The sequence below is a fragment of the Mastomys coucha genome, unplaced genomic scaffold, assembly GCF_008632895.1.
Source record: "Mastomys coucha isolate ucsf_1 unplaced genomic scaffold, UCSF_Mcou_1 pScaffold9, whole genome shotgun sequence".
Taxonomy (NCBI): Eukaryota; Metazoa; Chordata; class Mammalia; order Rodentia; family Muridae; genus Mastomys; species Mastomys coucha.
Genome location: NW_022196915.1, coordinates 41,751,708 through 41,772,350, shown reverse-complemented (window position 1 = coordinate 41,772,350; position 20,643 = coordinate 41,751,708). Strand labels below are relative to the sequence as shown.

Here is a 20,643-nt window from a genome sequence, read left to right as displayed (position 1 = left end):
AAAGTGTACAGTCTAAGATAATCTTAGGGATCTATGTAGACATTCCCTAACTCCCCTGGAGTTTCCCCTACATTAGATATACATGTCACTAAACTGTTTGCTTTTCTTGTATCAATCTGTCTTTTCTTAAACAAGAAGTCTTGGTTAAAAAACATAAAAAGTTTGGGAGGGAAATAATTTTTTCTCTATGCTATTATACAGTGCTTATCATTACTTGCCTATTGTTTACTTAAGCAACAGTAAGGGGTTTATCAATTTACACAGTATCTGTTTGCTTGTTAAATCCCACCTGTCCTTTGCACACAGTCTTCCAGGGTAATATACAGAAGTGGTCCAGTGCACTGTCTACATGGCCTGCCTATATTTCTGATCCATGCTTATTTTATATGTCATCAATGATAGGATATCTGAAGACCAAGAGTCCCTTTTCTACTTGGCTAATCCAAACTAGTTCAATCTAAGAGAGCCGCTAGGACAACTACCAGAGAACCTGTAACTATAACAATCTAGTTTTCAGACTAAGTGATACACCCACCACTAAAATGACTGAAATACCAGACCATAAAAGCACTCCTAGTGGGAGACTGGGAAGGTCTCAGGGACAGAAACAGACCAGACTATCAGAAGGAGACATGTGTGTGTTATCATCAAGATATTATCACCATCAAAGAAAGAATTCATACATGAGACAACAATAACAAGCAAAGCTTGCTTACTGTGAAAGTTCACACACAAGAGGAAGCATGGGTTTCCTTGGAGTCTTGTTTAATAGGCATATTCTAGTGGGCTTATTGGTGATTCCAGGGGCTGTTGTACACAATTACATAGATAATTTTATAAGAATAATTTTGTTATAAAATAACAAAAGAAAATTTTTATGTACAGGTATGGAGTGTATGCACATGAGTGTAGGTGCCAGGCAAAGTCCAGAAGAGGGTATCAGATCCCTGAGCTAAAGTTACAGGTGGGTGTGAGCATCTGATGTAGGCCCTGAAAACTAAACCCCCATCATCTGCAAGAGCAGCACATACTCTTAATCCCTGAGCCATCACTACACACCTTACAGAGAGTACTTTATGATTCAGGTGATCTGACAAGAACAATCTTATTTCTTCATGTCAGGACACAGCTAAGAATGTCATGGTGTCTGCCCTTGAGGCTGCTTTTCCATCTGTGCAAAGCCCAGTTTGATGGTTGTTGACCCAGTGTCTGGACATATTTATAGGTTATAACTCCTCTCCTTTCATATTCCTTCTGGCTTCTCCCCAAGTTCTTTCCTTTGGCCCCTTATTGTTCCTTAGTCAATCCTTGTTACAAAAGGAAGTGGAAAAGTTCAAACCAGAATTCTGAGACATCCAGGAAAATACAACCAATCTGTCATCTGTCAACCCATCCCCCCACATCCATGTCATTAACCATGTTTACCTTCTCTTGCCAATCTGTCTTTATCAGCCCATTGCCCTGTATCTATGACTTCTCAACCTTTAGCGGGTTGAAAATTTGATTTTCAAGTGAGGGTCCCACTTTCCCATGATGTTTGACATTCAGAATCAGTTCTTGCTTGGATTTATGATGCCAAACTGAAAAGAGCCCTTGCTGATGATCCTTCGCTCTGGAGGGATACCAAAAACCTATTGTTAGCATCTAGAATCTGCCTGCGGCAGATATGTGGGCGGGTCCACAGGCCTGTCACCAGGGCAACGGCCACCATATTCCCAGAATCCATTGGGTTCAGCTCCCACTTTTACCTGGACTGCTACGTCACGACATATATATATGGGTACTTTCTTCCATCTTTCTCTCTCTTTTCTTCTCTCTCTCCCCTCTCTCTTCCTGCGCTGCTACCCCCCTACCCCCTTCCAATTAAACCTCTTACACGTGAAACTGCCTGGGCCTGGTGTCTGCAGATGCTTCCTGCCGCGACTCAAAACCCATCACCTATTGGTAAATATTCTGCTCAACATCTCACCCTTTCCCTGCTGGGAGTCTCCAGCCAAAGTCAGGCTCATACAGCAAGACAGCAAGACTCAGTTGTCCACATCATCTCTCCATTCATGCTCTACCTGTCCCCACCATCACTCCGTTCCTTCCTCCTTCAACATCTACTGTGTTTGCAGATCAGCTCATTAATTGTACTATTCAGTCTTCTTCATTATAACATGATTTTTTCCTTCGAAAGGGAGAGGTTTGTTTCTATGGTGATGGTAGAGAAAGTCTAGGTAGAATTATAGCAGCTGGAAGTATTCGCTTACTCTGAGAGCTCATTAAGCTGGCTGACGTGAAAGGCTAGTGGAGCCTAGCAGGGGTCAAAACTTTGCAGTAAAGTTTTCAGTGAAAAAACTCTCAGGCATGAAACTTTCACACCTATCCAACATCAACTTGACACACTCCTAATGTTTCTCATGTACATCCTCAGATGTTTGGTCTGAGGCAACATTTAAACAACATTGTCTGGGAAACAGAATGTCATGTGGCAGCTATGGAATGTTAAGGGACTGCAGGAGAGTCTTCTCATTTAAAAATGGAAGGACAAATACCTTCTCCTATGAAAGGTGAGCAGTGGGAAGGACGAAGATTAACAGCATAATTAATAAAAATGTTTCTCCTGCAAGACTGTAGCATTGTTCTGCATTTGCCCCTGCACGTGATAAAACAGCACCAAGCTGGAATTTTCCAAAAGATGACATCATATACCTCATACACACATAAAACCAGCTGGTGTCACAGTTTTGCTTGACCCATTCACTAGAGAATGAACAAAAATGATGTTATAACCCATTTTAAGGCATTTGAAAGGCTAAGTAGTTATAGAGAAGGTTAGAATAAGATTTGTCAGACACAAATCTGGTTGATGTCCAAGTGTTAAAAACAAACAAACAAATAAAAAAACATAATCTCAGGGGTCATCTGCTCTGGTAGAGAGAATGTATTTGCATCTCAAAACAACACAAACTTTGCCCAGAGAATTAGAAAGCCAATCCCAACACTACAATAGAAATGCCCTCTTCTCTCTTCTGCCTACTTCCAAACTTCAAGTTGTTTCCTAGTTTAGAGTAAAGGCAGTTTTGTAAATGAAAAGAGAGCAGTGAGTCCAGAAAACAACAGCAACAACAAAAGTTATCAGAAAGCTCTGGGAACCCAAACATCCCTCCTTATTCAGGAGAGAAATGGCAGCCAAGAGCTTCCAAACCAGGGAAGAAGTGGTGCTTACAGGACTCCCAACCTGCTCCCATCACCAAAGAGGGCAGCGAACACGGGTACTCAGGAAGAAACCAGTAGGGAGCACTTTAGCTCTCTCAGACACTAGGAAGGAAAAACCTGGGCAGAACACCTGCTCCAGGTAAGAGGTCTGCAGCACGGTCCAAAGCACAAAGAGAGCATTGAAAGGTGCCTGAATTGTTTGCATGGCTGAACAGTTTGCTGAGACCTATGGTGCCTGATGTAGCAGGTCATTATTAGCTCTGTTTTGCTTTTGCCACTGGGGGAGTTGGAGAAGTGTAATAGAAAGAATGGTTGACAGATGTTAAACTTCAAGATGAGAGGGAAGCCTTGCTAGAGCAGAGGTAGGAGGGGAGAACACCCTCATTTGATTTTTCTACTATAAAAAAATCTTATTTTGGAAGATTTATAAACAATAGAAATTCTCCCATAGATATGCAACCTTGGAAATTCAAGCTCAAGGCACCGGCTAATTCCATGTCTGAAAAGAGCTCACTCTCTGCTCCCAAGATAGTACCTTGTTGCCATGGTCACCAGAGAGAACAAATTCTGCGTCCATTCATGTTAGAAGGTAGAATAGGTCAGACAGCACTCTTGATCCTCTTTTCTAAGGACATTCATCCCATTCACAAGGGCTCAGCTATTGAAAGTCCCAGCTTTTGAGACTGCAACTTTTCAGGTGCAGGCCACACCAGTCAAAAGGACAGGTGAGTGAGCCCCTGCCAGCTGAACTGTGCTACTCCCTAGACTCAGCTCCCTAAGACCCTCCCCACCTCACCCCATGCCTTGCTGGGCTCCTGTTCCTAAATGCAGCAGAATCCAGCTGTTCAGGTACAGGCCAGACCAATCAGAAGAACAGAGACCCTCTGCTGCACCAAATGCCAAGCAAGTTGCTAGAAGTCAAGTCCCCAATCTAGTCAGGGATTCCCTAGTGGTTCAGAGGCCAAACAGGCCACCATAAATCTAGGCTGCAAAGCCCAGAAGACCAAAGAAGAAACAGAAACCAAGGAACAAGATACTCTGCCAACAAAGACAAACACAGAAATCAGCACCCAGACCTATAATCATCCCAAACTCAGATGCCCAAGTGTGTCTTGGAGAGATCAGGAATACAAGGCACATAGCTAAACATAATAAAGGCAATATATAGTAAGCCAATAGCCAACATCAAATTAAATGGAGGGAAACTTTAAGCAATTTCACTAAATCAGGGACAAGACAAGGCTGCCCACTCTCTCCATATCTACTCCATATAGTACTTGAAGTTTTAGCTAGAGCAGTAAGACAACTAGAGGAGATCAAGGGGATACAAATTGGGAAGGAAAAAGTCAAAGTATCTTTATTTACAGATGACACAATGGTATATACCAGTAACTGTTGGCCGCCGACCAGCATCTATTCAAAATGGCGCCAAACTTCACTTCTGTACCACTGACAGCTGCTTGGCGCAGGCGCGCGGTAACAGTGACACGTCTCTCCCTCGGCTCTCCCCCTCCCGATGGGGATATGCTAATAAGGTGCTTGCACTAAACTAATCAGACAGTAACACGTTTGCTCGCCCCCCCTCCCGCGGGGGTAGGTTAATGAGGTGTCTGCATGGTGCACCAATCAGACAGTCTCGCTCGGCTATATAAGCCAGCAGCTTCAGGGTATCGGGGGTCCTTCGCTTCAAACTTCAAGAGGAGCTCCCAATAAAGTGCTGCTGAGAAGGATCCTGTTGCCGCGTCGTTCTTGCTGGCGAGACTGGTCGCGACAAGTAACCTCAAAAATTCAACCAGGAAACTGCTACAGCTGATAAACACCTTCAGTGAAATGACTGGATACGAAATTAACTTAAGTAAAAAAAAGAAAGAATCAGGGGGAGCCTCGGGTTACCATGTAGACATGGCCAAGTCCAAGAACAATACTACACACAAACAGTCCACAAATGACACAGAAATACATCAAGAAACCCCTGTCACAAAGATAGGAATCTCTTAAGGGGGTTGACCCCAAGTTCCTGAGGAACATGCGCTTTGCCAAGAAGCACAACAAGAAAGGCCTGGAGAAGATGCAGGCCAATAATGCAAAGGCAGTGAGTGCATGCACAGAGGCCATCAAGGCTCTTGGGAAGCCTCAGGCCATCAAACCCAAGAAGCCAACGGACCCCAGCCATAAACTCAGCCATCTGATGTTCATTGTTCACCCAAGCTTGGCTACATGGCCAAAGGTCATAGGCTCTGCCAACCAAAGCCCAAGGTTCAAACCAAGGCAGAGGCCAAAGCTCCAGCTGGGACCCAGGCTTCAGCTCCAGTTCAGAATCCCAAATGTGCCCAGGCCCCTATGAAGGCCCCATAGAAAAAGCACTTGCCAATGGGAAGACAGACTGCTGTGACATACCTATGAATACACAATTGGTGAATGACCAGTGTCCTATTCTATTTTTATGAATAAACTTGAGGAGAAAAAATATCAGTAGCCCTCCTATATACAAATGATAAATGGGCTAAGAAAGAAATTAGAGAAACAACACCCTTCACTATAGCCACAAATAATATAAATATCTTAATGTAACTCTAACCAAGCAAGTGAGAGACCTGTATGACAGGAACTTCAAGTCTTTAAAGAAATTGAAGAAGCTATCAGAAGACAGACACATCTCTCATGCTTATGGATCAGTAGGAATGATTTAGTAAAAATAGTCATCTACCAAAAGCAATCTACAGATTCAATGCAATCCCCATCAAAATTCTAACATAATTCTTTACAGACCTTGAAAGAACAATTCTCAACTTCATATGGAAAAACAAAAATCTCAGTATAGCTGAAACAATCCTATACAATAAAACAATTTCGGGAGGTATATCCATCACTGATTTCAAACTATACTACAGAATAATGGCAATAAAAACTACATGGTATTGGTATAAAAACAGACAGGTTGATCAATAGAATAGTATCAAAGACCCAGAAGTAAATCCACACTCCAATGGACACTTGATTTTTTGACAAAGAATCTGAAATTATACATTGGAAAAAGAAGGCATCTTAAACAAATGGTGCTGATCTAATTGGATGTCTACATGTAGAAGAATGCAAAAAAATCCATATCTATCACCCTGTACAAAACTCAAGTCCAAGTGGACTTGACATAAAACCAGATACAAAGAGAAAGTGAGATATAGCTTTGAATGCATTGACACAGGAGACAACTTCCTGAACAGAACACCAATAACTCAGGCACTAAGACCAACAATTAATAAATGGGACCTTATGAAACTGAAAAGCTTCTGTAAGGCAAAAGATACTATCCAAGAGAGAAAATGGCAGACTATAGGATAGGAAAAGATCTTCACCAACCCCACATCCAATTGAGGGCTGGTATTCAAAATATATAAAGAATTCAAGAAACTAGACATCAATAAACCAAATAGCCCAATTTAAAAATGGTGCATAAATCTAAACAGAGAATTCTTGACAGATGAATTTCTGTCAATAAAAGCACTTGAAAAAATATTCAACATCTTTAGCCATCAGGGAAATACAAGCCAAAACAACTCTGAGTTTCTATTGTACCCATCAGAATGGCTAAGATCAAAAATTCAAGCAACAGTTCAGAGTGGCAAGGATGTAGAGTAAGGGGAAAAACTCCTCCATTGCTGGTGGGAGTGCAAACTTGTACAGCTGCTTTGGAAATCAATTTGGCAGTTTCTCAGAAAACTGAGAATAGAACTACCTCAAGACCCAGCTATACCACTCCTGGGCATATACCCAAAAATTGTTCCACCATACCACAAGGACATCTGCTCAACTATGTTCATAGCAGCTTTATTCATAATAGCCAGAAACTGGAAACAACCTAGATGTCCCTCAACTGAAAAATGGATAAAGAATGGATATTCTACACAGTGGAATAGTACTCAGCTAGTAAAAAACAATGACATTGTAAAACTTGCAGGCAAATGGATGTAACTAAAAAGGATCATTCTGATTGTGATAACCCAGACCCAGAAAGACAAACATGGTATATACTCTCTTATAAGTGGATATTAGCTCTTATAAGTGGATATTAGCTGTAAAGTAAAGGAAAACCATGCTACAATCCATAGACCCAAAGAAGCTAAGTAGTAAGGAAGACTCAAGGTAGGTGACACATAAATCTCACTGAGGAAGGAAAATAGAATAAATATCGGGGAGCAGTAGACAAGGGATGGGAGATAGAAACAGAAGGGATGCAGGGAGAACAGAGGGAAAGAGTACTGAGAGAGACAACTGGAGCCAGAGTCAAGGAGCTTCTCTGGGATGAGTTAGAAACCTAGAGCAATGGGAACTCACAGGAATCTGAGGGTTACTCTAGCTACGAGTCTTAGCAATGGGGGATATGCAGCCTGAACCAGCTATCTCCTGTCACAAGGAAAGACTTCCAATAGAGAGATTGGGACACCAAGCCAGCCACAAAACCTTTGACCTACAATTTGTACTGCCTACATGATGGACAGGGAGAAAGATGGAGCAGAAATTGAGGGAATGACCAACCAATGACTTGTCCATCTTGAGGCCCATGTAATGAGATGGAGCCCACCATGACACTGTTAATGATATTCTGCTATCTTGCAGACAGGAACCTAGCACAACCATCATCAGAGAGGCTTCACCCAGCAACTGATAGAAACAGATGCAGAGACCCACAGTCAAACACTAGTCAGAGCTTGGGGAATCCTACAGAAGAAGGGGAGAAGGGATAATAAGAATCAGAAGAGTCAAGGACACCAAAAGAAACCTTACAGAATCAACTAACCTGGGCCCATAGGGGCTCATGGAGACTGAGCTGCCAACCAGAGAGCCTACAACAGACTGACCTAGGCCCTCTGCACATCTACAACAGTGTGTAGCTTTGTTTTTATGTAGGACTCTTAACCAGAGACAGGGGCTGGCTGTCTCTGACTCTGTTGCCTGTCTTTAGACCCTTTCCCAATACTTGGCTGCCTTATTTAGCCTCAATTTGAGAAGATATACCTAGTCGTACTACAACTTGATATACCAAGGCTGGTTTATGCCCATGGGAGGCCTCTCTTTTTTCTGAGGAGAAAGGGGGAGGAGAAGAAATTAATTAATTTTAAAAAAGACAAATACTATGCAGTTCACTCTGTGTACACTCTGAAATACTCCACCTCATGAAATCAGAGACTAGAATACTGATTTTCAGGAGCTAGAAAAGTAGGAGAGTGGGAAGTGGGATTGTCTTGCCCATGAGAATTAAGTTAGATAGAAGAAATAAAATTTGTTATTCTGTTGTGCTATAGTGTAATAACAGTTAGTAATACTACACTGTTTACAAGTAGCTAGAAGAAAGTATCTTGGATGTTTTTACCACAATGAAATGATAAATGTTTGAGGCAAGGTTATGTTCATCATCTGGTGTTGTGTATCCATTTCATCCCAACCAAAACACTTCCTGCTGGAGGGAGGAGGGAAATACATACAACTTGCATGACTCAGGAAGCTCAGAAGAATTACAAGTTTCACAAGACCCCTCCCTGAAACTACATAAGCAGTAACAATTGCTAATGAGGGGAGACTGAGCAGCCTGCAAGGTGGGATGCATCTTCGGAGAGTCATCACCCACAGCGGGGGTAGGGGGGGTTGATGATACACTTGCCTTTGAGTCAGCCAGGCTCCTGTAAGTAACCTCAGTAAACTCAATGGTTTACCTTGCTAAACTTGCACGAACTTGCCTCTTTGGACTGTAATTGGTGTCCCATCTAGGAAGAATGGACGATGTTTTTACATCTTCCCCAGAAGAGTCACACTCTGCCTTAATTAGATCACTATACAATGTAAATATGAAATAAAAAGAAAATCTTAAGATGATCTTTACAGCCTTTACAAATGAGTGGCTAATATTTAGTTAGCACTCAACAAGGTAAAGACCCATCACCACATGTAGGCTGGAAGGAATATGTAAGAAATTATGGAAATTTACCTGCTTAAAGGATGCCACCTGACAAAAGTTTCCTTTGGCAGACAAAATAACTTAGACATGGCAAATGGACAAGAAGGGAGCCTGAGAAATATGTCCTCTGACCTCCCAATCTGCCTACAATTGACCAAACTCACCTGGAAGCCAGAAGCCAAAGGACTTGAAGTATCTACAGATTGTCCCAGAGCATAGCGTCAACACCAAGGAAAGGGTAGATCTGGAAGAGCAGATGGAAAAGCTCCTACCTGATTTCTTACTTCACAGGAAAGGAAAGAAGGAAGAGAGGGAGGGGTTTTAAAAATAACTGTTAGGGTCGAGTGGCAGTAGTAAGAAAGTAGAATAACTCAAGGATGACGTGTCTGGGTTAATAGGGCAGTAGGTCAAGAGGCAAACAGGAACATGTCCAGAAGTGTCCAAACAAATTTATTCCGAATGAAATCTTTAAGCGCATGCTTTCCTTCACAACGTTTAAGTAAGTATCCCTACATGACCTGGATCCCAAGCACATTTTAAGGCTCTACACCTACATATTTCCCACCAAGCCTTGTGTCTTCCACTTGAGGACTTCAACCCCAGTCACTAAACCATGCTGTCTCTTCACAGTTTAGAGGAGAATCCAGCCACCATGATGTTCTCCCCAGTGATGTAGCTGGCATCTGATGAGCACAGGAAGGATACAAGTCCTGCACATTCTTCTGGTTCCCCTAACCTGTGGAAGAGAAGAGATGAGGTCACAGGAAATACTAATGGGCTCTGACCTGGACTTCTGCAGTCTGAGAGGGGCACCTAGCATCCACCAACCTCAATGGGAGAGTGACAGTGGTTGACGACAAACCTGACCTCCTGTCCCCAACCCAGGACTCCAGAAAGGGGAAGCAGCCAGCAGAATGGCAGCAGAAATGAGGTCTTTCTCATATTGAAAAATAATTCTCTCTAGAAAGAGGCACAGAGCACCAATGTCCTTCAAGCCCGACCTACCGCTGTAGTCCGAAGACTTTATTCATGTCAGGTAGCTTGTTCGGCATTGTTTTTTCCTAGAGAGAGATTGAAGAACCAATGTCAGGCAGAGGACTGGAGATACAGTAGAGTAGAAATAGCATCATGGCTGACCCACACCTCCATGGAGGATAGGATGAACACCAGCCTGCTCAAAGAAGAAAGAGACCCTCATCCATCAGCAGAAAAGTACAGGGCTGCTGCCCAAAGACTGACTCTGGAATGGAGATCTTGCTGCATGCCCAGGCTCTGTGGGCATCTATTCAGATGGAAGACTGGCCCACAGAGGGACAAGAAGGTCTGTGGAGAGGATAATGTAGGAGGGCGGGGACTGAGATCAGAAGGTGCATGTCATGCTCACCCGTAGGCTAAAGTCAGTCTTGATAATTCCTGGCACTAGGCAGTTGACTCTGATGCCCTTTGGAGCCAGCTCCACAGCCAGAGACTTGCAGAGCCCCAACAGAGCGGTCTTGCTGGTGTTGTAGACGCCCAGTTTCTAAGAAGCAAAGAATCAATACGGTAGGAAGGGATCTTCCCAGAACAAAGGTTGTTTCTGGGCTGCAGACTACAAAGATGTACCTGACTGTAAGCCTGAACACAGACTCTCTGCCCCTTGTGCCCCACCACCCCAACAGCAGTATTTTCAAAGAGTCAGGTTCTCATCTATGTTATCAATTTGCTGTCATGTATATCCAAGCTTGACATTGAGTGTTGCATTTTTCTTTTGAGTAGAGTGTGAGAACACTAGAATTAGATGATTCAGGGTCCTAACCTGGCAGGAAGGCAAGCTAGCATCACTTACAGGCAAATAGCAGATTTTTGCTCCTTGGGGGGTAAAATGAAATCATAATGTCTGACCTAAAGTGTTCACAGTGTCATCCCAGAGACACATAGCTAATTTCTATTTTATCCAGCATCAACAGTCAGTTCTCCCACACCCCACTACAAGGTCTCACAAGAAATCAAGGCAGCTGGCACTCACCCAGCTTACCAGACAGTGCGCATACTCACTGGAACTGGTGTATAAGCCACTGCAGAGGACACGAGAACAACGCTGCCTCCCCTTGAGGAGAAAGGGATGCGGAGTGAAATTAGAGATTCATTCAAGTGTGCTTTTACTCGAAGAGAAAACCAGTTCAGAGTTCACAGCAAACGTAAAAGGCTTAGCAACTGTCTAAAACTTTGAGACATGAGAGGTCTAAATGAAAGGACATTACATTCATGGCCACCCAATAAATACAGCCAGAGTGGTATTCCTTAGACAGGGTTCCCCAAACTGAGTTAGCACACCCAGACGGCAAAGCTCAAGTGATGTTCAAGGTGTAGGGACCTCCATGGAGTCAGTGGGTCACCAAGGAGTCCTAAACCTTAACCAGCCCTGTGTAACTATGGGACACACAGAAGGACCAGGCTGTGTAGCAGGTCAGAGGAAGGCATTCGTGGTGCCTCTGACCAGGAGAGAAACAAGTGAGATGACCTACCATGGAAGGCAAAAGAGACTGGGAGAGACTGAGAGATGGGGACCCCAGACTGCTTCACTCTGAACTCTTCATCACTACAGATGTCACAAAAAGCAAAGTCCCCATAGCCCCTGAGATGAACTGAACGCCCATAGGGCCTGGAAAATGTCCTTTGAGGATATGGAAGGCAAGCCTTGTTCTCATCCCAGAAAATGTTTCTCTTCATCACAAAGTATGTCCTTGGGGAAAACATCATGTCTAGAAACAAGACTTGTCCCAAAAGACAATCCTGTCACACACATACACATGCCCCAATACATCTTCAACTACCCAGGCCTCTACCCAAGTATTTCCTGTGGATAAAAATTAACCTGTGTGGGCCCCCCCCCCCAGCTTCCACACATACTTACCCTCTATTCTCCATGTAGGGCAGGAACTTGCTTAGCAACAGAGCTGGGGACTTCACATTTACATCCAGGATCTGAAATCCCCAATAATACAGAGGTTGAGCTGGGGAGACAGACACCACTGTCTGGGGCCCTGTCCTGGAGCCAGACCAGGAACGAAGCCCCATGAGTGTGGGAGGAAGCTGAAACACTGAGTCCCTTCACCATGTGTGAGGGTCAGAGTTTGTCTGAGGGAACACTCGCTTCTGAGGCCCCAGAGCTCTCTAGGCCTTAGAGAATTACCATACTGTGTGGCCTAAGGGCCTTCTCATTGTCAGCTCCCATACAACCTCTGCTACTGCCCTTCAGAGGAAAGGCTGGGGAAGCACAGGGAAGTAAGGGTGAGGAAGTTAGTTATCAGTGACTAACTAAAAGGAAGAGTGTGGGTGAGAGAAAAGAAGTCTGTACTAAGCACCTAGCCTACCTCAGGAAGTGTTAGGAATTGGGGCTGGTGTTGCTCATTCATATACTAATTATCTGGGATAATATTTTGGTTGGGTTAGGTTGGGTTAAGCCTTTTTGCAGTGTTGGAACTCAAACCCTGGTCATCTATAAAAATAAAGAAAGAACTGGGAAATCCTGGATGTGGTGGAGGGTAAGGTGGAGGGACTGGAAGGTGGATCAAGAAGAGCCATAGAACGTGAGAACCACAGAGGGAACCATGGAGCAAATTCTACCAAGAGAAAATGGAGGGGTGGCCCACAGGAAGGGAGTGGTACATTGAGATCACGGGCCAATTCCTTGCCACTAGGGACAGGAGGGGGTTCAGACACGACTAGTCATGGGTGGACTCTTCAGTATAACAGGGATCTGGGTCTGCAGAGGTAGTAGGAGCCCCCTGAGTACTCAGTGGTTTCCAGCTGGGATGGCAGAACCGTGGGAGAGTCCCATCTGTCAGCTAAATCTCTGGACAAATGAGATGTCCCTCTGAGCTCCCAGGGATGCTCCTTGGCACAGCTAGACTACAGGGTTCACAGAGATGCCAATTAATTTGGGCTGTAATGGTTTTATAAACCTGAGTCAGAGCTTCTCTGCCACAGACAGACCCAGAAATCATTTTCTGGCATCTCAGGACTTAGTAGCAGTGATCAGCACAAGGAGATTTAATACATTCTACTGGAACCTGGCTGACCCTGGGCCTGACTCAGGTAAGCCCCATCCTCATCCACACAAGCCAATGCTGACACAGCTGTACGGAACCTGTGCATGGTATGGGCATGGTATGGGCACATGCATTCTTCTAGCCACGAGTAGGTGTCTACACCGTTTAGGGTGTGTAAGGCACTCTCCTCACCTTGTCCCAGATCTGTTCACTGGCTCCCAGGGTGCTTCCCACCAGAGGATTGACTCCTGCCACACACACGAGGAAGTCAATGCCCCCAGAATGCTTCAGGGCCTGCAGAGCAAACGATCAGGCATGCAGGTGAAGGAATGGGGGTAAAGAGAGGTAAAGACCCAAAGAAAACCAGCACTGTGTTTTGAATAGGAAATATCCCCACAGGTTCATGTTCTGAATGTTTGTTCCCCAGCTATGGCATTGTTTGGGGAGGCTATGGATCTTTAAGAGGTGGCGCCTCAACTGGCACAGGGTCACTGGCGGCAATCCTTTGAAGGTTACACCAGGCCCACAGTACCTGCCACAATTTCTGCATGCTGGTGTACTGTGATGGGAACAGACTTGGCCACATACTTCCATGCCCATGCCTTCCCCACCATGATGGACTGAAACCACAAACCAAAATAACCTTTTATTTAACTTGATTCTTTCGGGTATTGTGATCACAGCCAACTAAAGCGTCCTGGGGTTGGGCCAGGCCAGAGCCAGATCCAGATCCTTACAGAGACTAAATAAAATGGTGTCTCTTGCCTCCTGGGATGCATATCGTTTCTGCCCTGTAAGACATCTCATTGGTCCCTGGGTTCCACCTTTCCAGACCTTTGCTCTCAGCTCTTCCGTTTCTAGATAATTCTGTCTCTGCTCTCTCCTCTGATCCATTCCATTTTCCTTCAGATCCTATCTCATAACTCACTTCTTCCAGAGTAGTTACAGCAGAAGCTCCTATTTCAGAGGCTAGTCTAATGGACTAGCAATAAAATCTATGTTGGGCCAAGGCTACACTGCTCAGACTTTATCATGGAGACAAATCACTTGGGGATTAGACAACTTGGTCCCTTCTAGGAAAGATCCTCAGTCATCTCTTTGCTTAGTATGAGCAGTACAGCTGTTCCTACCTGTCAGGAAATCTTAGTCACATCTCAGTATCCTGAGAATGTGGGATTGCCTTCATTTACAGAACTAGAGACCCTGATTCGCTCGAGCCAGGGTTAGAGCCATGTCCTTCCATCTGTCCCAGCCTGTAGCTCCTTACTGTGGTCACAAGGTGCTGGCGATCCTCAGCCTTTCCCACATGGCACACGGTGCCAGTCACACTCAGCCCCTCCTCCTTCAATATGGTCACCGCTTCGTCCACATTCTCCTGCTTCCGGCTGCTGATGACCACATGCGCCCCATCCTGGGCCAGACGCCTGGCGATGGCAAAGCCAATCCTATCAGCAGAAGAGGAAATGGTGGTGATGGTTTCAGCCTTCTCTGTCTTGTTCCCAAACAGGCCCTGATGGCTATGTTTCTCTCATGTTGCTCAGACATGGCTTCCAAGTCTTCAGTCGCAGGCAAGAGAAATCAGTGAGCACATGCCACATGCCAGTCCTTCACAGTCTGCTCATTCCTTTCTCACAGATTTATGCATGATACATATATTATATAAATGGAGATGTTTCTACAATTTTACTAAAAGGAACTTTGAAAAGTAATGTTCTATCAGAAGAGTCATAGCCTTGTTGGCTATGGAGCCTATGATCCTAGCTACTCAGCATTGCTGCTCTCGCCCAGCCTCAGGAGGCTGGCATGGGTTAGACTCTCTCTAGACCTATTGTCTGCCCTCTGGTCTGCAATTTCAAAACTTCTCTTCTGAAGAATGTGCTGCCCACTGAGGACGTCTGAAGACTCTTGACTGGTACTGGTTAAGCAGCTATGATCAAGGAAGAGAAAAGAAGTATTGCCCAGCATCTTGTCAGAACTATCTGGGTAGCTGGGAGTTTTAAATGTATTTTATGTGTTACGAATACTGAGAATTGGGAGCACACAGAAAGATGTAAGACACCACATCTGGGAAATCTAGTTCCATTGTTTTCCCTGCTGACTCTAAACAGCTCTAAATATATTGGTGATGCTAAGATCATACAAGATCAAGAGGACGATGATCTCCCTCCATCTGGGAATAGTAAGAACTCATTATAAAGTGCATAGCAATATGGGAGACAGAGGACAACTGGAAGTGGGGGGATGTGGGAACCAGTGTGAGGGATCATAGACCATTCTGAGCTGGTGGCAAGACACCTGCCCAGTCCTGGTGCCATATGAAGTATGATGCCAATGAGTCCTCTGAGTCTGAGGCCCAGTAGGTGCCAGGCTTTTTTCTCTTAGTAGAGGATTCACAAGACAGTAGCCATGTTGGTATGAAAGGGAGGCATATGTGCTGTTCTGATGGTAAAATCTTGATTATCGAGGGACAATCCTACCGACAGTGGTAAGAGACTACATTTGGACTCCACGCTCTTCGTGGGATTCAGAAAGCAGATATTTTAAGGAGAGATGTTGAGATGCAGAGTTAAACCCCAGACCTGTGAGATGGATATGGGGGAAGCTGGGATGCATGAGATGTGTGTGCCCTTGGAGACCGTGGCAACATCTCCTGGCTATGAGCCAGGCAGATACTTCCAGTCACTCACCCTTTCGTAGAGCCAGTGACCACAGCCACTTTACCAGTCGGGGAATGATTCTTATCTGCTCTTTTGCTGAACCTTCTTGCTGGGACAGGGACTGGCATACACAGATAGCCCCTAAAGGCCAGTGGAATAGATCTGAACATGACAGCCATTGAACAAAGGCCTGTGAAGATAATCATGGTTATGGACCACACTGGGACCTGCACTCTTTTGGACCCTCCATGAAGTCTCTGGCAGGCGTTCCACCACCTTCCAAACTTCCCAGAACGTCACAGAGCCCTTCATGTCCTTGCTGTAATGTAGGCTCAAGGCGGGCTTCCCCCATCAGGAACCACAGCACAGGACACAGCCAGGCATAGTGCTGTGCCCTGCGTGGATGCCTGAGAGATACTTGCCTGACCTGTTTTCATCCCTCCAATAAGGAAAATCACTTACAGTATGCTTCTTAGTATCACCTTCGGACTTCTTACACATACCCTTTATCCGAGCATTGAAATTTTCTTTTTTTCTTTGAAGGCTTGAACACAGGGCCTAACATACATTAGGTAGGTACTCTGGGCTACCTCCCAAGCCCTTGACCATTGAACTTGCTTCTTCTCAGTATCTTCAGTTTCCACTCATTTCTTTACCTGTTACAATCTCCTCTTCCCTCGGGTTCCTCCCCAGAGCAACAGCGACAGGGATAGAAACTTACCAGCATGTCTAACAAGCAAGTTGCTTCCCTTCACACAGCTCTCCTACTCTACTCTATGGAAAGCCTAGCCGTCCACTCCTTTCCTGTTCTGAACTCTGTCACCAGGCTGCTTTCCGTACCCTTACCTCCTCCTGACCCAAAAATCACACCTCCCAGACTCCTCTGCCCTAAGAGCCCGCACCTCACCTTGTCATTCTAACTGCACCAGCAATACCTCATCTCTGAAGCCACCTCTCAGGCCAGACCTTCTATCTCAAACCCTGCCTCACCATGCTTAATCTTCCTTGTCAGTTTAATTGGATTGAGACATGCCTCTGGTGTTTAGGGGCTTACCTGTGGGTGTTATCTATGAAGATGTTTCCAGAGAAGATTACCAGGAAGGAGGTGCCGTGAGTGAGATCCCTGACTGAATAAATAAAGGAAAAAGAGAAAGTTGGAAGAGTGACAACTCTTGCTTCTTGAGGTACTGACTCACATCCACTGCCAGGCCTCTTCACCCTAATGAACTGTATCCCTTCTTAAGCTATGAGCTAAAATAAATCCCTACTCCAGTGCACGACTCCTGTCAGGTACTGAGTCTCATTGCAGAGAAAAACTGATGACTGTAAGAAGAAACAACCATTCTCCAGTCCAGTCACCTCATAAGCACACATCAAGGCAAGTGGTTGTTTGGGAGGTGGTCTTGGGGAGCAATGTTAAAATTGGAGTGGAGTAGACGAGGGGAAAGAGAAAAGGTGCAGGATCGTGTACATGTCTTAGACCGCTGTGGTCGACTACAGTTCATCTCTGCTGAAGAACGCTGAACCACTGATCCAAATGTCAGTGGGAATCCAAGGAAACTGATGACTTAGGTTGGACAAACATTAGCAGTGCCCTCAGGACTTCAGGGAATTCATGAATCCCACACAAACCAGGAGAGGGAATCATCCTGCTATATTTCCAGCACCTGTCAGTTAGTGATTGGATCCCATACTCAGCAGGGAAGGTCTGAAGACACAATACAGGCTCTTGAGATACACAGCCACAAAAACAAGTTCCATCCCCCCAAGAAATATATAGTATATCAACCTAAGCATTATAATGAATGAAGACTAATACCTAGGGATTAAGGATAAGGGAAGGGCCCTTGCGAGAAGCAAGGTAGAGCTTGAGGGTAGAACAGCCTACATTAGGAAATAGGGCTGAAGACTTCCCCAGGCACAAAGTGAGCCGGGCCCTGGGAGGTGACTGGCATAGGAGAGCAAACAGTCTAGGTTTGGGGTGATGATATGAAACCATGGGGCTGTAAATAAATGAGAGCATAAATACCCCTCTGGGTCTTAGTAACTAAAGAAATCCTAATCATTCCTCATATACCTAGCTTTCATCTTGACTTAATCTTCACTATACTATCTGACGGATCTTCCAGTCTTTATGGATAGATTAAGCCCAAGCAAAAACAATGCCTTAGTACAGAAAACTAACCCAACCATTGGCAACAGGGTCATGAGTCTCTAAAACTAGACAGAGTCACATCTCTTCTCAACATAAAGGCTTTAAGCCACCAAGCACCTTTTATCATTTTTTTTTAATTTTAAGGCAAGTTTAATCTTGGTTATCTTAAGGAGTGTTAGGGAATAAATCATGTCATCTTACAAATCATGTGGAGACTCTACCCTCCAGGGCCTTGGGTGTCACCATGCTTGGAGATGAAGCCATTAAAGAGATGATCGTGTTGAAATAATGTTATAGGAGAATAATAGAACCATCTGACTGGTGTCATTAGGAGAAGAGGAAATTTAGTTACACCAAAGGGAGAGTAGAGATTTGTATAAGCTACATGAAGACAATGACAAGATAGCCATCTGCAAGTTCCTGAGAGACATCAGGAGAGATTGTAGATTTACAGGTGTTCTGTGGTTTAAGACACCTGACCTTGTTACCAAATCCTGGTAAATTAATGTAACGGTAACAAAGGAAAATGCTCAATAATTTTCTGTGATACCTTATATCTCTCAACTCTCCTTTTACCAAGAGATACATGTATAAGAAGAAGCTATGACCATCCAGAAAACAGTCCATAGAAAAACAAAAATAAAAAAACAAAACCTGAGAGGCTAGAAATGTAGTTCAATGAAAGAGCGTACTTGCCAGCAAATGCAAGGCCCTGGATGCTCTCACAACAAAACAGGGAAAAGAAACCAAAGAAATGAATCCACAAGCCTCAAATCTGTCAATTCCTGGAGCCAAAGCTGTTGGTAAAGCAAATAAAAGAGATGGGGCTTCCTCTGTGCAGCAGTAGCATCTGAGAAACAGCCGAGGCCGTGCAAGACAGCCGCCATGTTTGCAGATTTATGCTGTCCCCGACCTGCCAGGATTTACCACATAGCAAATCATGTGTGCCCATTTTTGGTCCAGAAAATGTCACCATTCTATATCTGCTCCTCCCAAAGAAAATGATGAACAGGAAGGAGCATCTCTCTGGCTTGCAACTGCATAATACATCACTCATTCTAGTCCCAGTCAATGCTTGACAAATATCTACATAGAAAAAAGATAGAGGAAGTCTTTTTGGTCTCTTTGATGATGATTCAGTGTCCCAAAACACTCTTCAGGCAGGACAAACTGTAAATTGAAGGTTTCATGACTGGTTTGGTGTCCCCATCCTTCCACTTGAGGTCTTGCTTTGTTACAGAAGGATCGGAGGAGTCAGAGGGGTCAGGGATACCACAAGAACAGGGTAACACAAAATCAACACAAATCAACAAAAGGCTACAGAATCAACTGACCAGGACTGGTGGGGGCTCACAAAGATCAGGGAGCCTACAGGGGTCTGACGTAGGTCCTCTGCATATGTTATAGCTGAGTAGCTTGGTGTTCTTGTGCATATCCCAACAGTGGGAGCGGGGACTGTTCCTGACTCTTTTGTCTGCTAGTGGGACCCTTTCTTTCCTACTGGGTTGCCCCCACATCCAGCCTTGATGGGATGGTATGTGCCTGGTCTTATTGTAGCTTGTCCTGACATGTTTGGTTGATGTCCCTGGAAGGCCTGTTTTTTTCTCAGGAAGGAATAGATCTGGGGGAGAGGGGAGGGAGAGTTGGGAGAGACTGCAGTTGGATATATGAGAGAAGAATTTTTAAAATGGAAAAAGAAAGAAAAAACATAGAGGCTGAAAGTGTTGCTCGATGAGAGAATGCTTGTCTAACAAGCAGAGATCCTGGGTTCACTCCTTAGTACTAAAGAGAGAGGGAGAGGGAGAGAAGAAACAGAAAGAAGGGAAGGGATGGGGAGCTGAGCTGAACCCAAATAAGTGGTGCTGTTACCAAAGTGACCAATTAAATCTGCATTTCAGTCATCCCCTTTGCCCCAGATCACCAGATGAAGAATAGTTTTTAAAAAATTTTCAAAACAACATGCTAAAAAGGCTCATAAAAATTATAAGGAATGGCTAGAGAGATAGCTCAGCTCTTAAGAGCAGTTGGCTATTCTACCAGAGACCTGAGATGTGTCTGGGGTACCACACTAGGCAGGATCTGACACCCTCTCCTGGCCTCCAAGGGCACCTGCACTCATACCCACATGCAGGCATGTGAGTGCACATACATAAGGTTTTTGATTTTTTAAATAATTATGAGAAAAAAAAGACAAATAGGGTTACCTCACAAGAAAAACTCACAGCCCCAAATGCTTTCAAAGGATGCTAAGGTGGGAACCACTGTAGATGTTCTGAGGCAGTGGGCATAGGAAGCAGGCATGTCTATTGTCAAAACAAGACTTTTGGGGAAAAATCCAGGGACACACACTATTAAGAAATGAGCAGGCCCTGCAAGAGGGCTCAGTGAATAATGACCCCATGAGCCACCAAGCCCAACAGCCTGAGCCTGAGCATCAGTAACCCATAAAGAGGAAGAAGAGCACTGATCCATGCTGGTGTGTGCACACACACACACACACAAACAAATAGGTGTAAAAAGATCTCAGTATGAGCTGTTCATTGAGCAGATGCCCTAGGGCACAATCAAAGCAACACACCAAAAATGAAGGAGCCTCTAAACAAACCTTCCAAAAGGAAAATAACTGACAGCAGCGAGACAATCTTTTAA

At 44.5% G+C, this 20,643-nt stretch overlaps 1 protein-coding gene across 1 annotated transcript; it reads right to left on the bottom strand.

The window, feature by feature from the left end:
• Nucleotides 1–9,775: 9,775 nt before the first annotated feature.
• On the bottom strand, nt 9,776–16,018 carry LOC116084574 (dehydrogenase/reductase SDR family member 2, mitochondrial-like). Its single transcript, XM_031361643.1, has 8 exons — nt 15,870–16,018; nt 14,450–14,627; nt 13,375–13,476; nt 12,045–12,115; nt 11,186–11,237; nt 10,536–10,670; nt 10,157–10,212; nt 9,776–9,887 (listed from the first exon to the last, which is right to left on the bottom strand). The coding sequence occupies exons 1-8, from the start codon at nt 16,016–16,018 to the stop codon at nt 9,776–9,778; spliced, it is 855 nt and encodes a 284-aa protein (XP_031217503.1).
• Between the last annotated feature and the right edge of the window lie 4,625 nt (nt 16,019–20,643).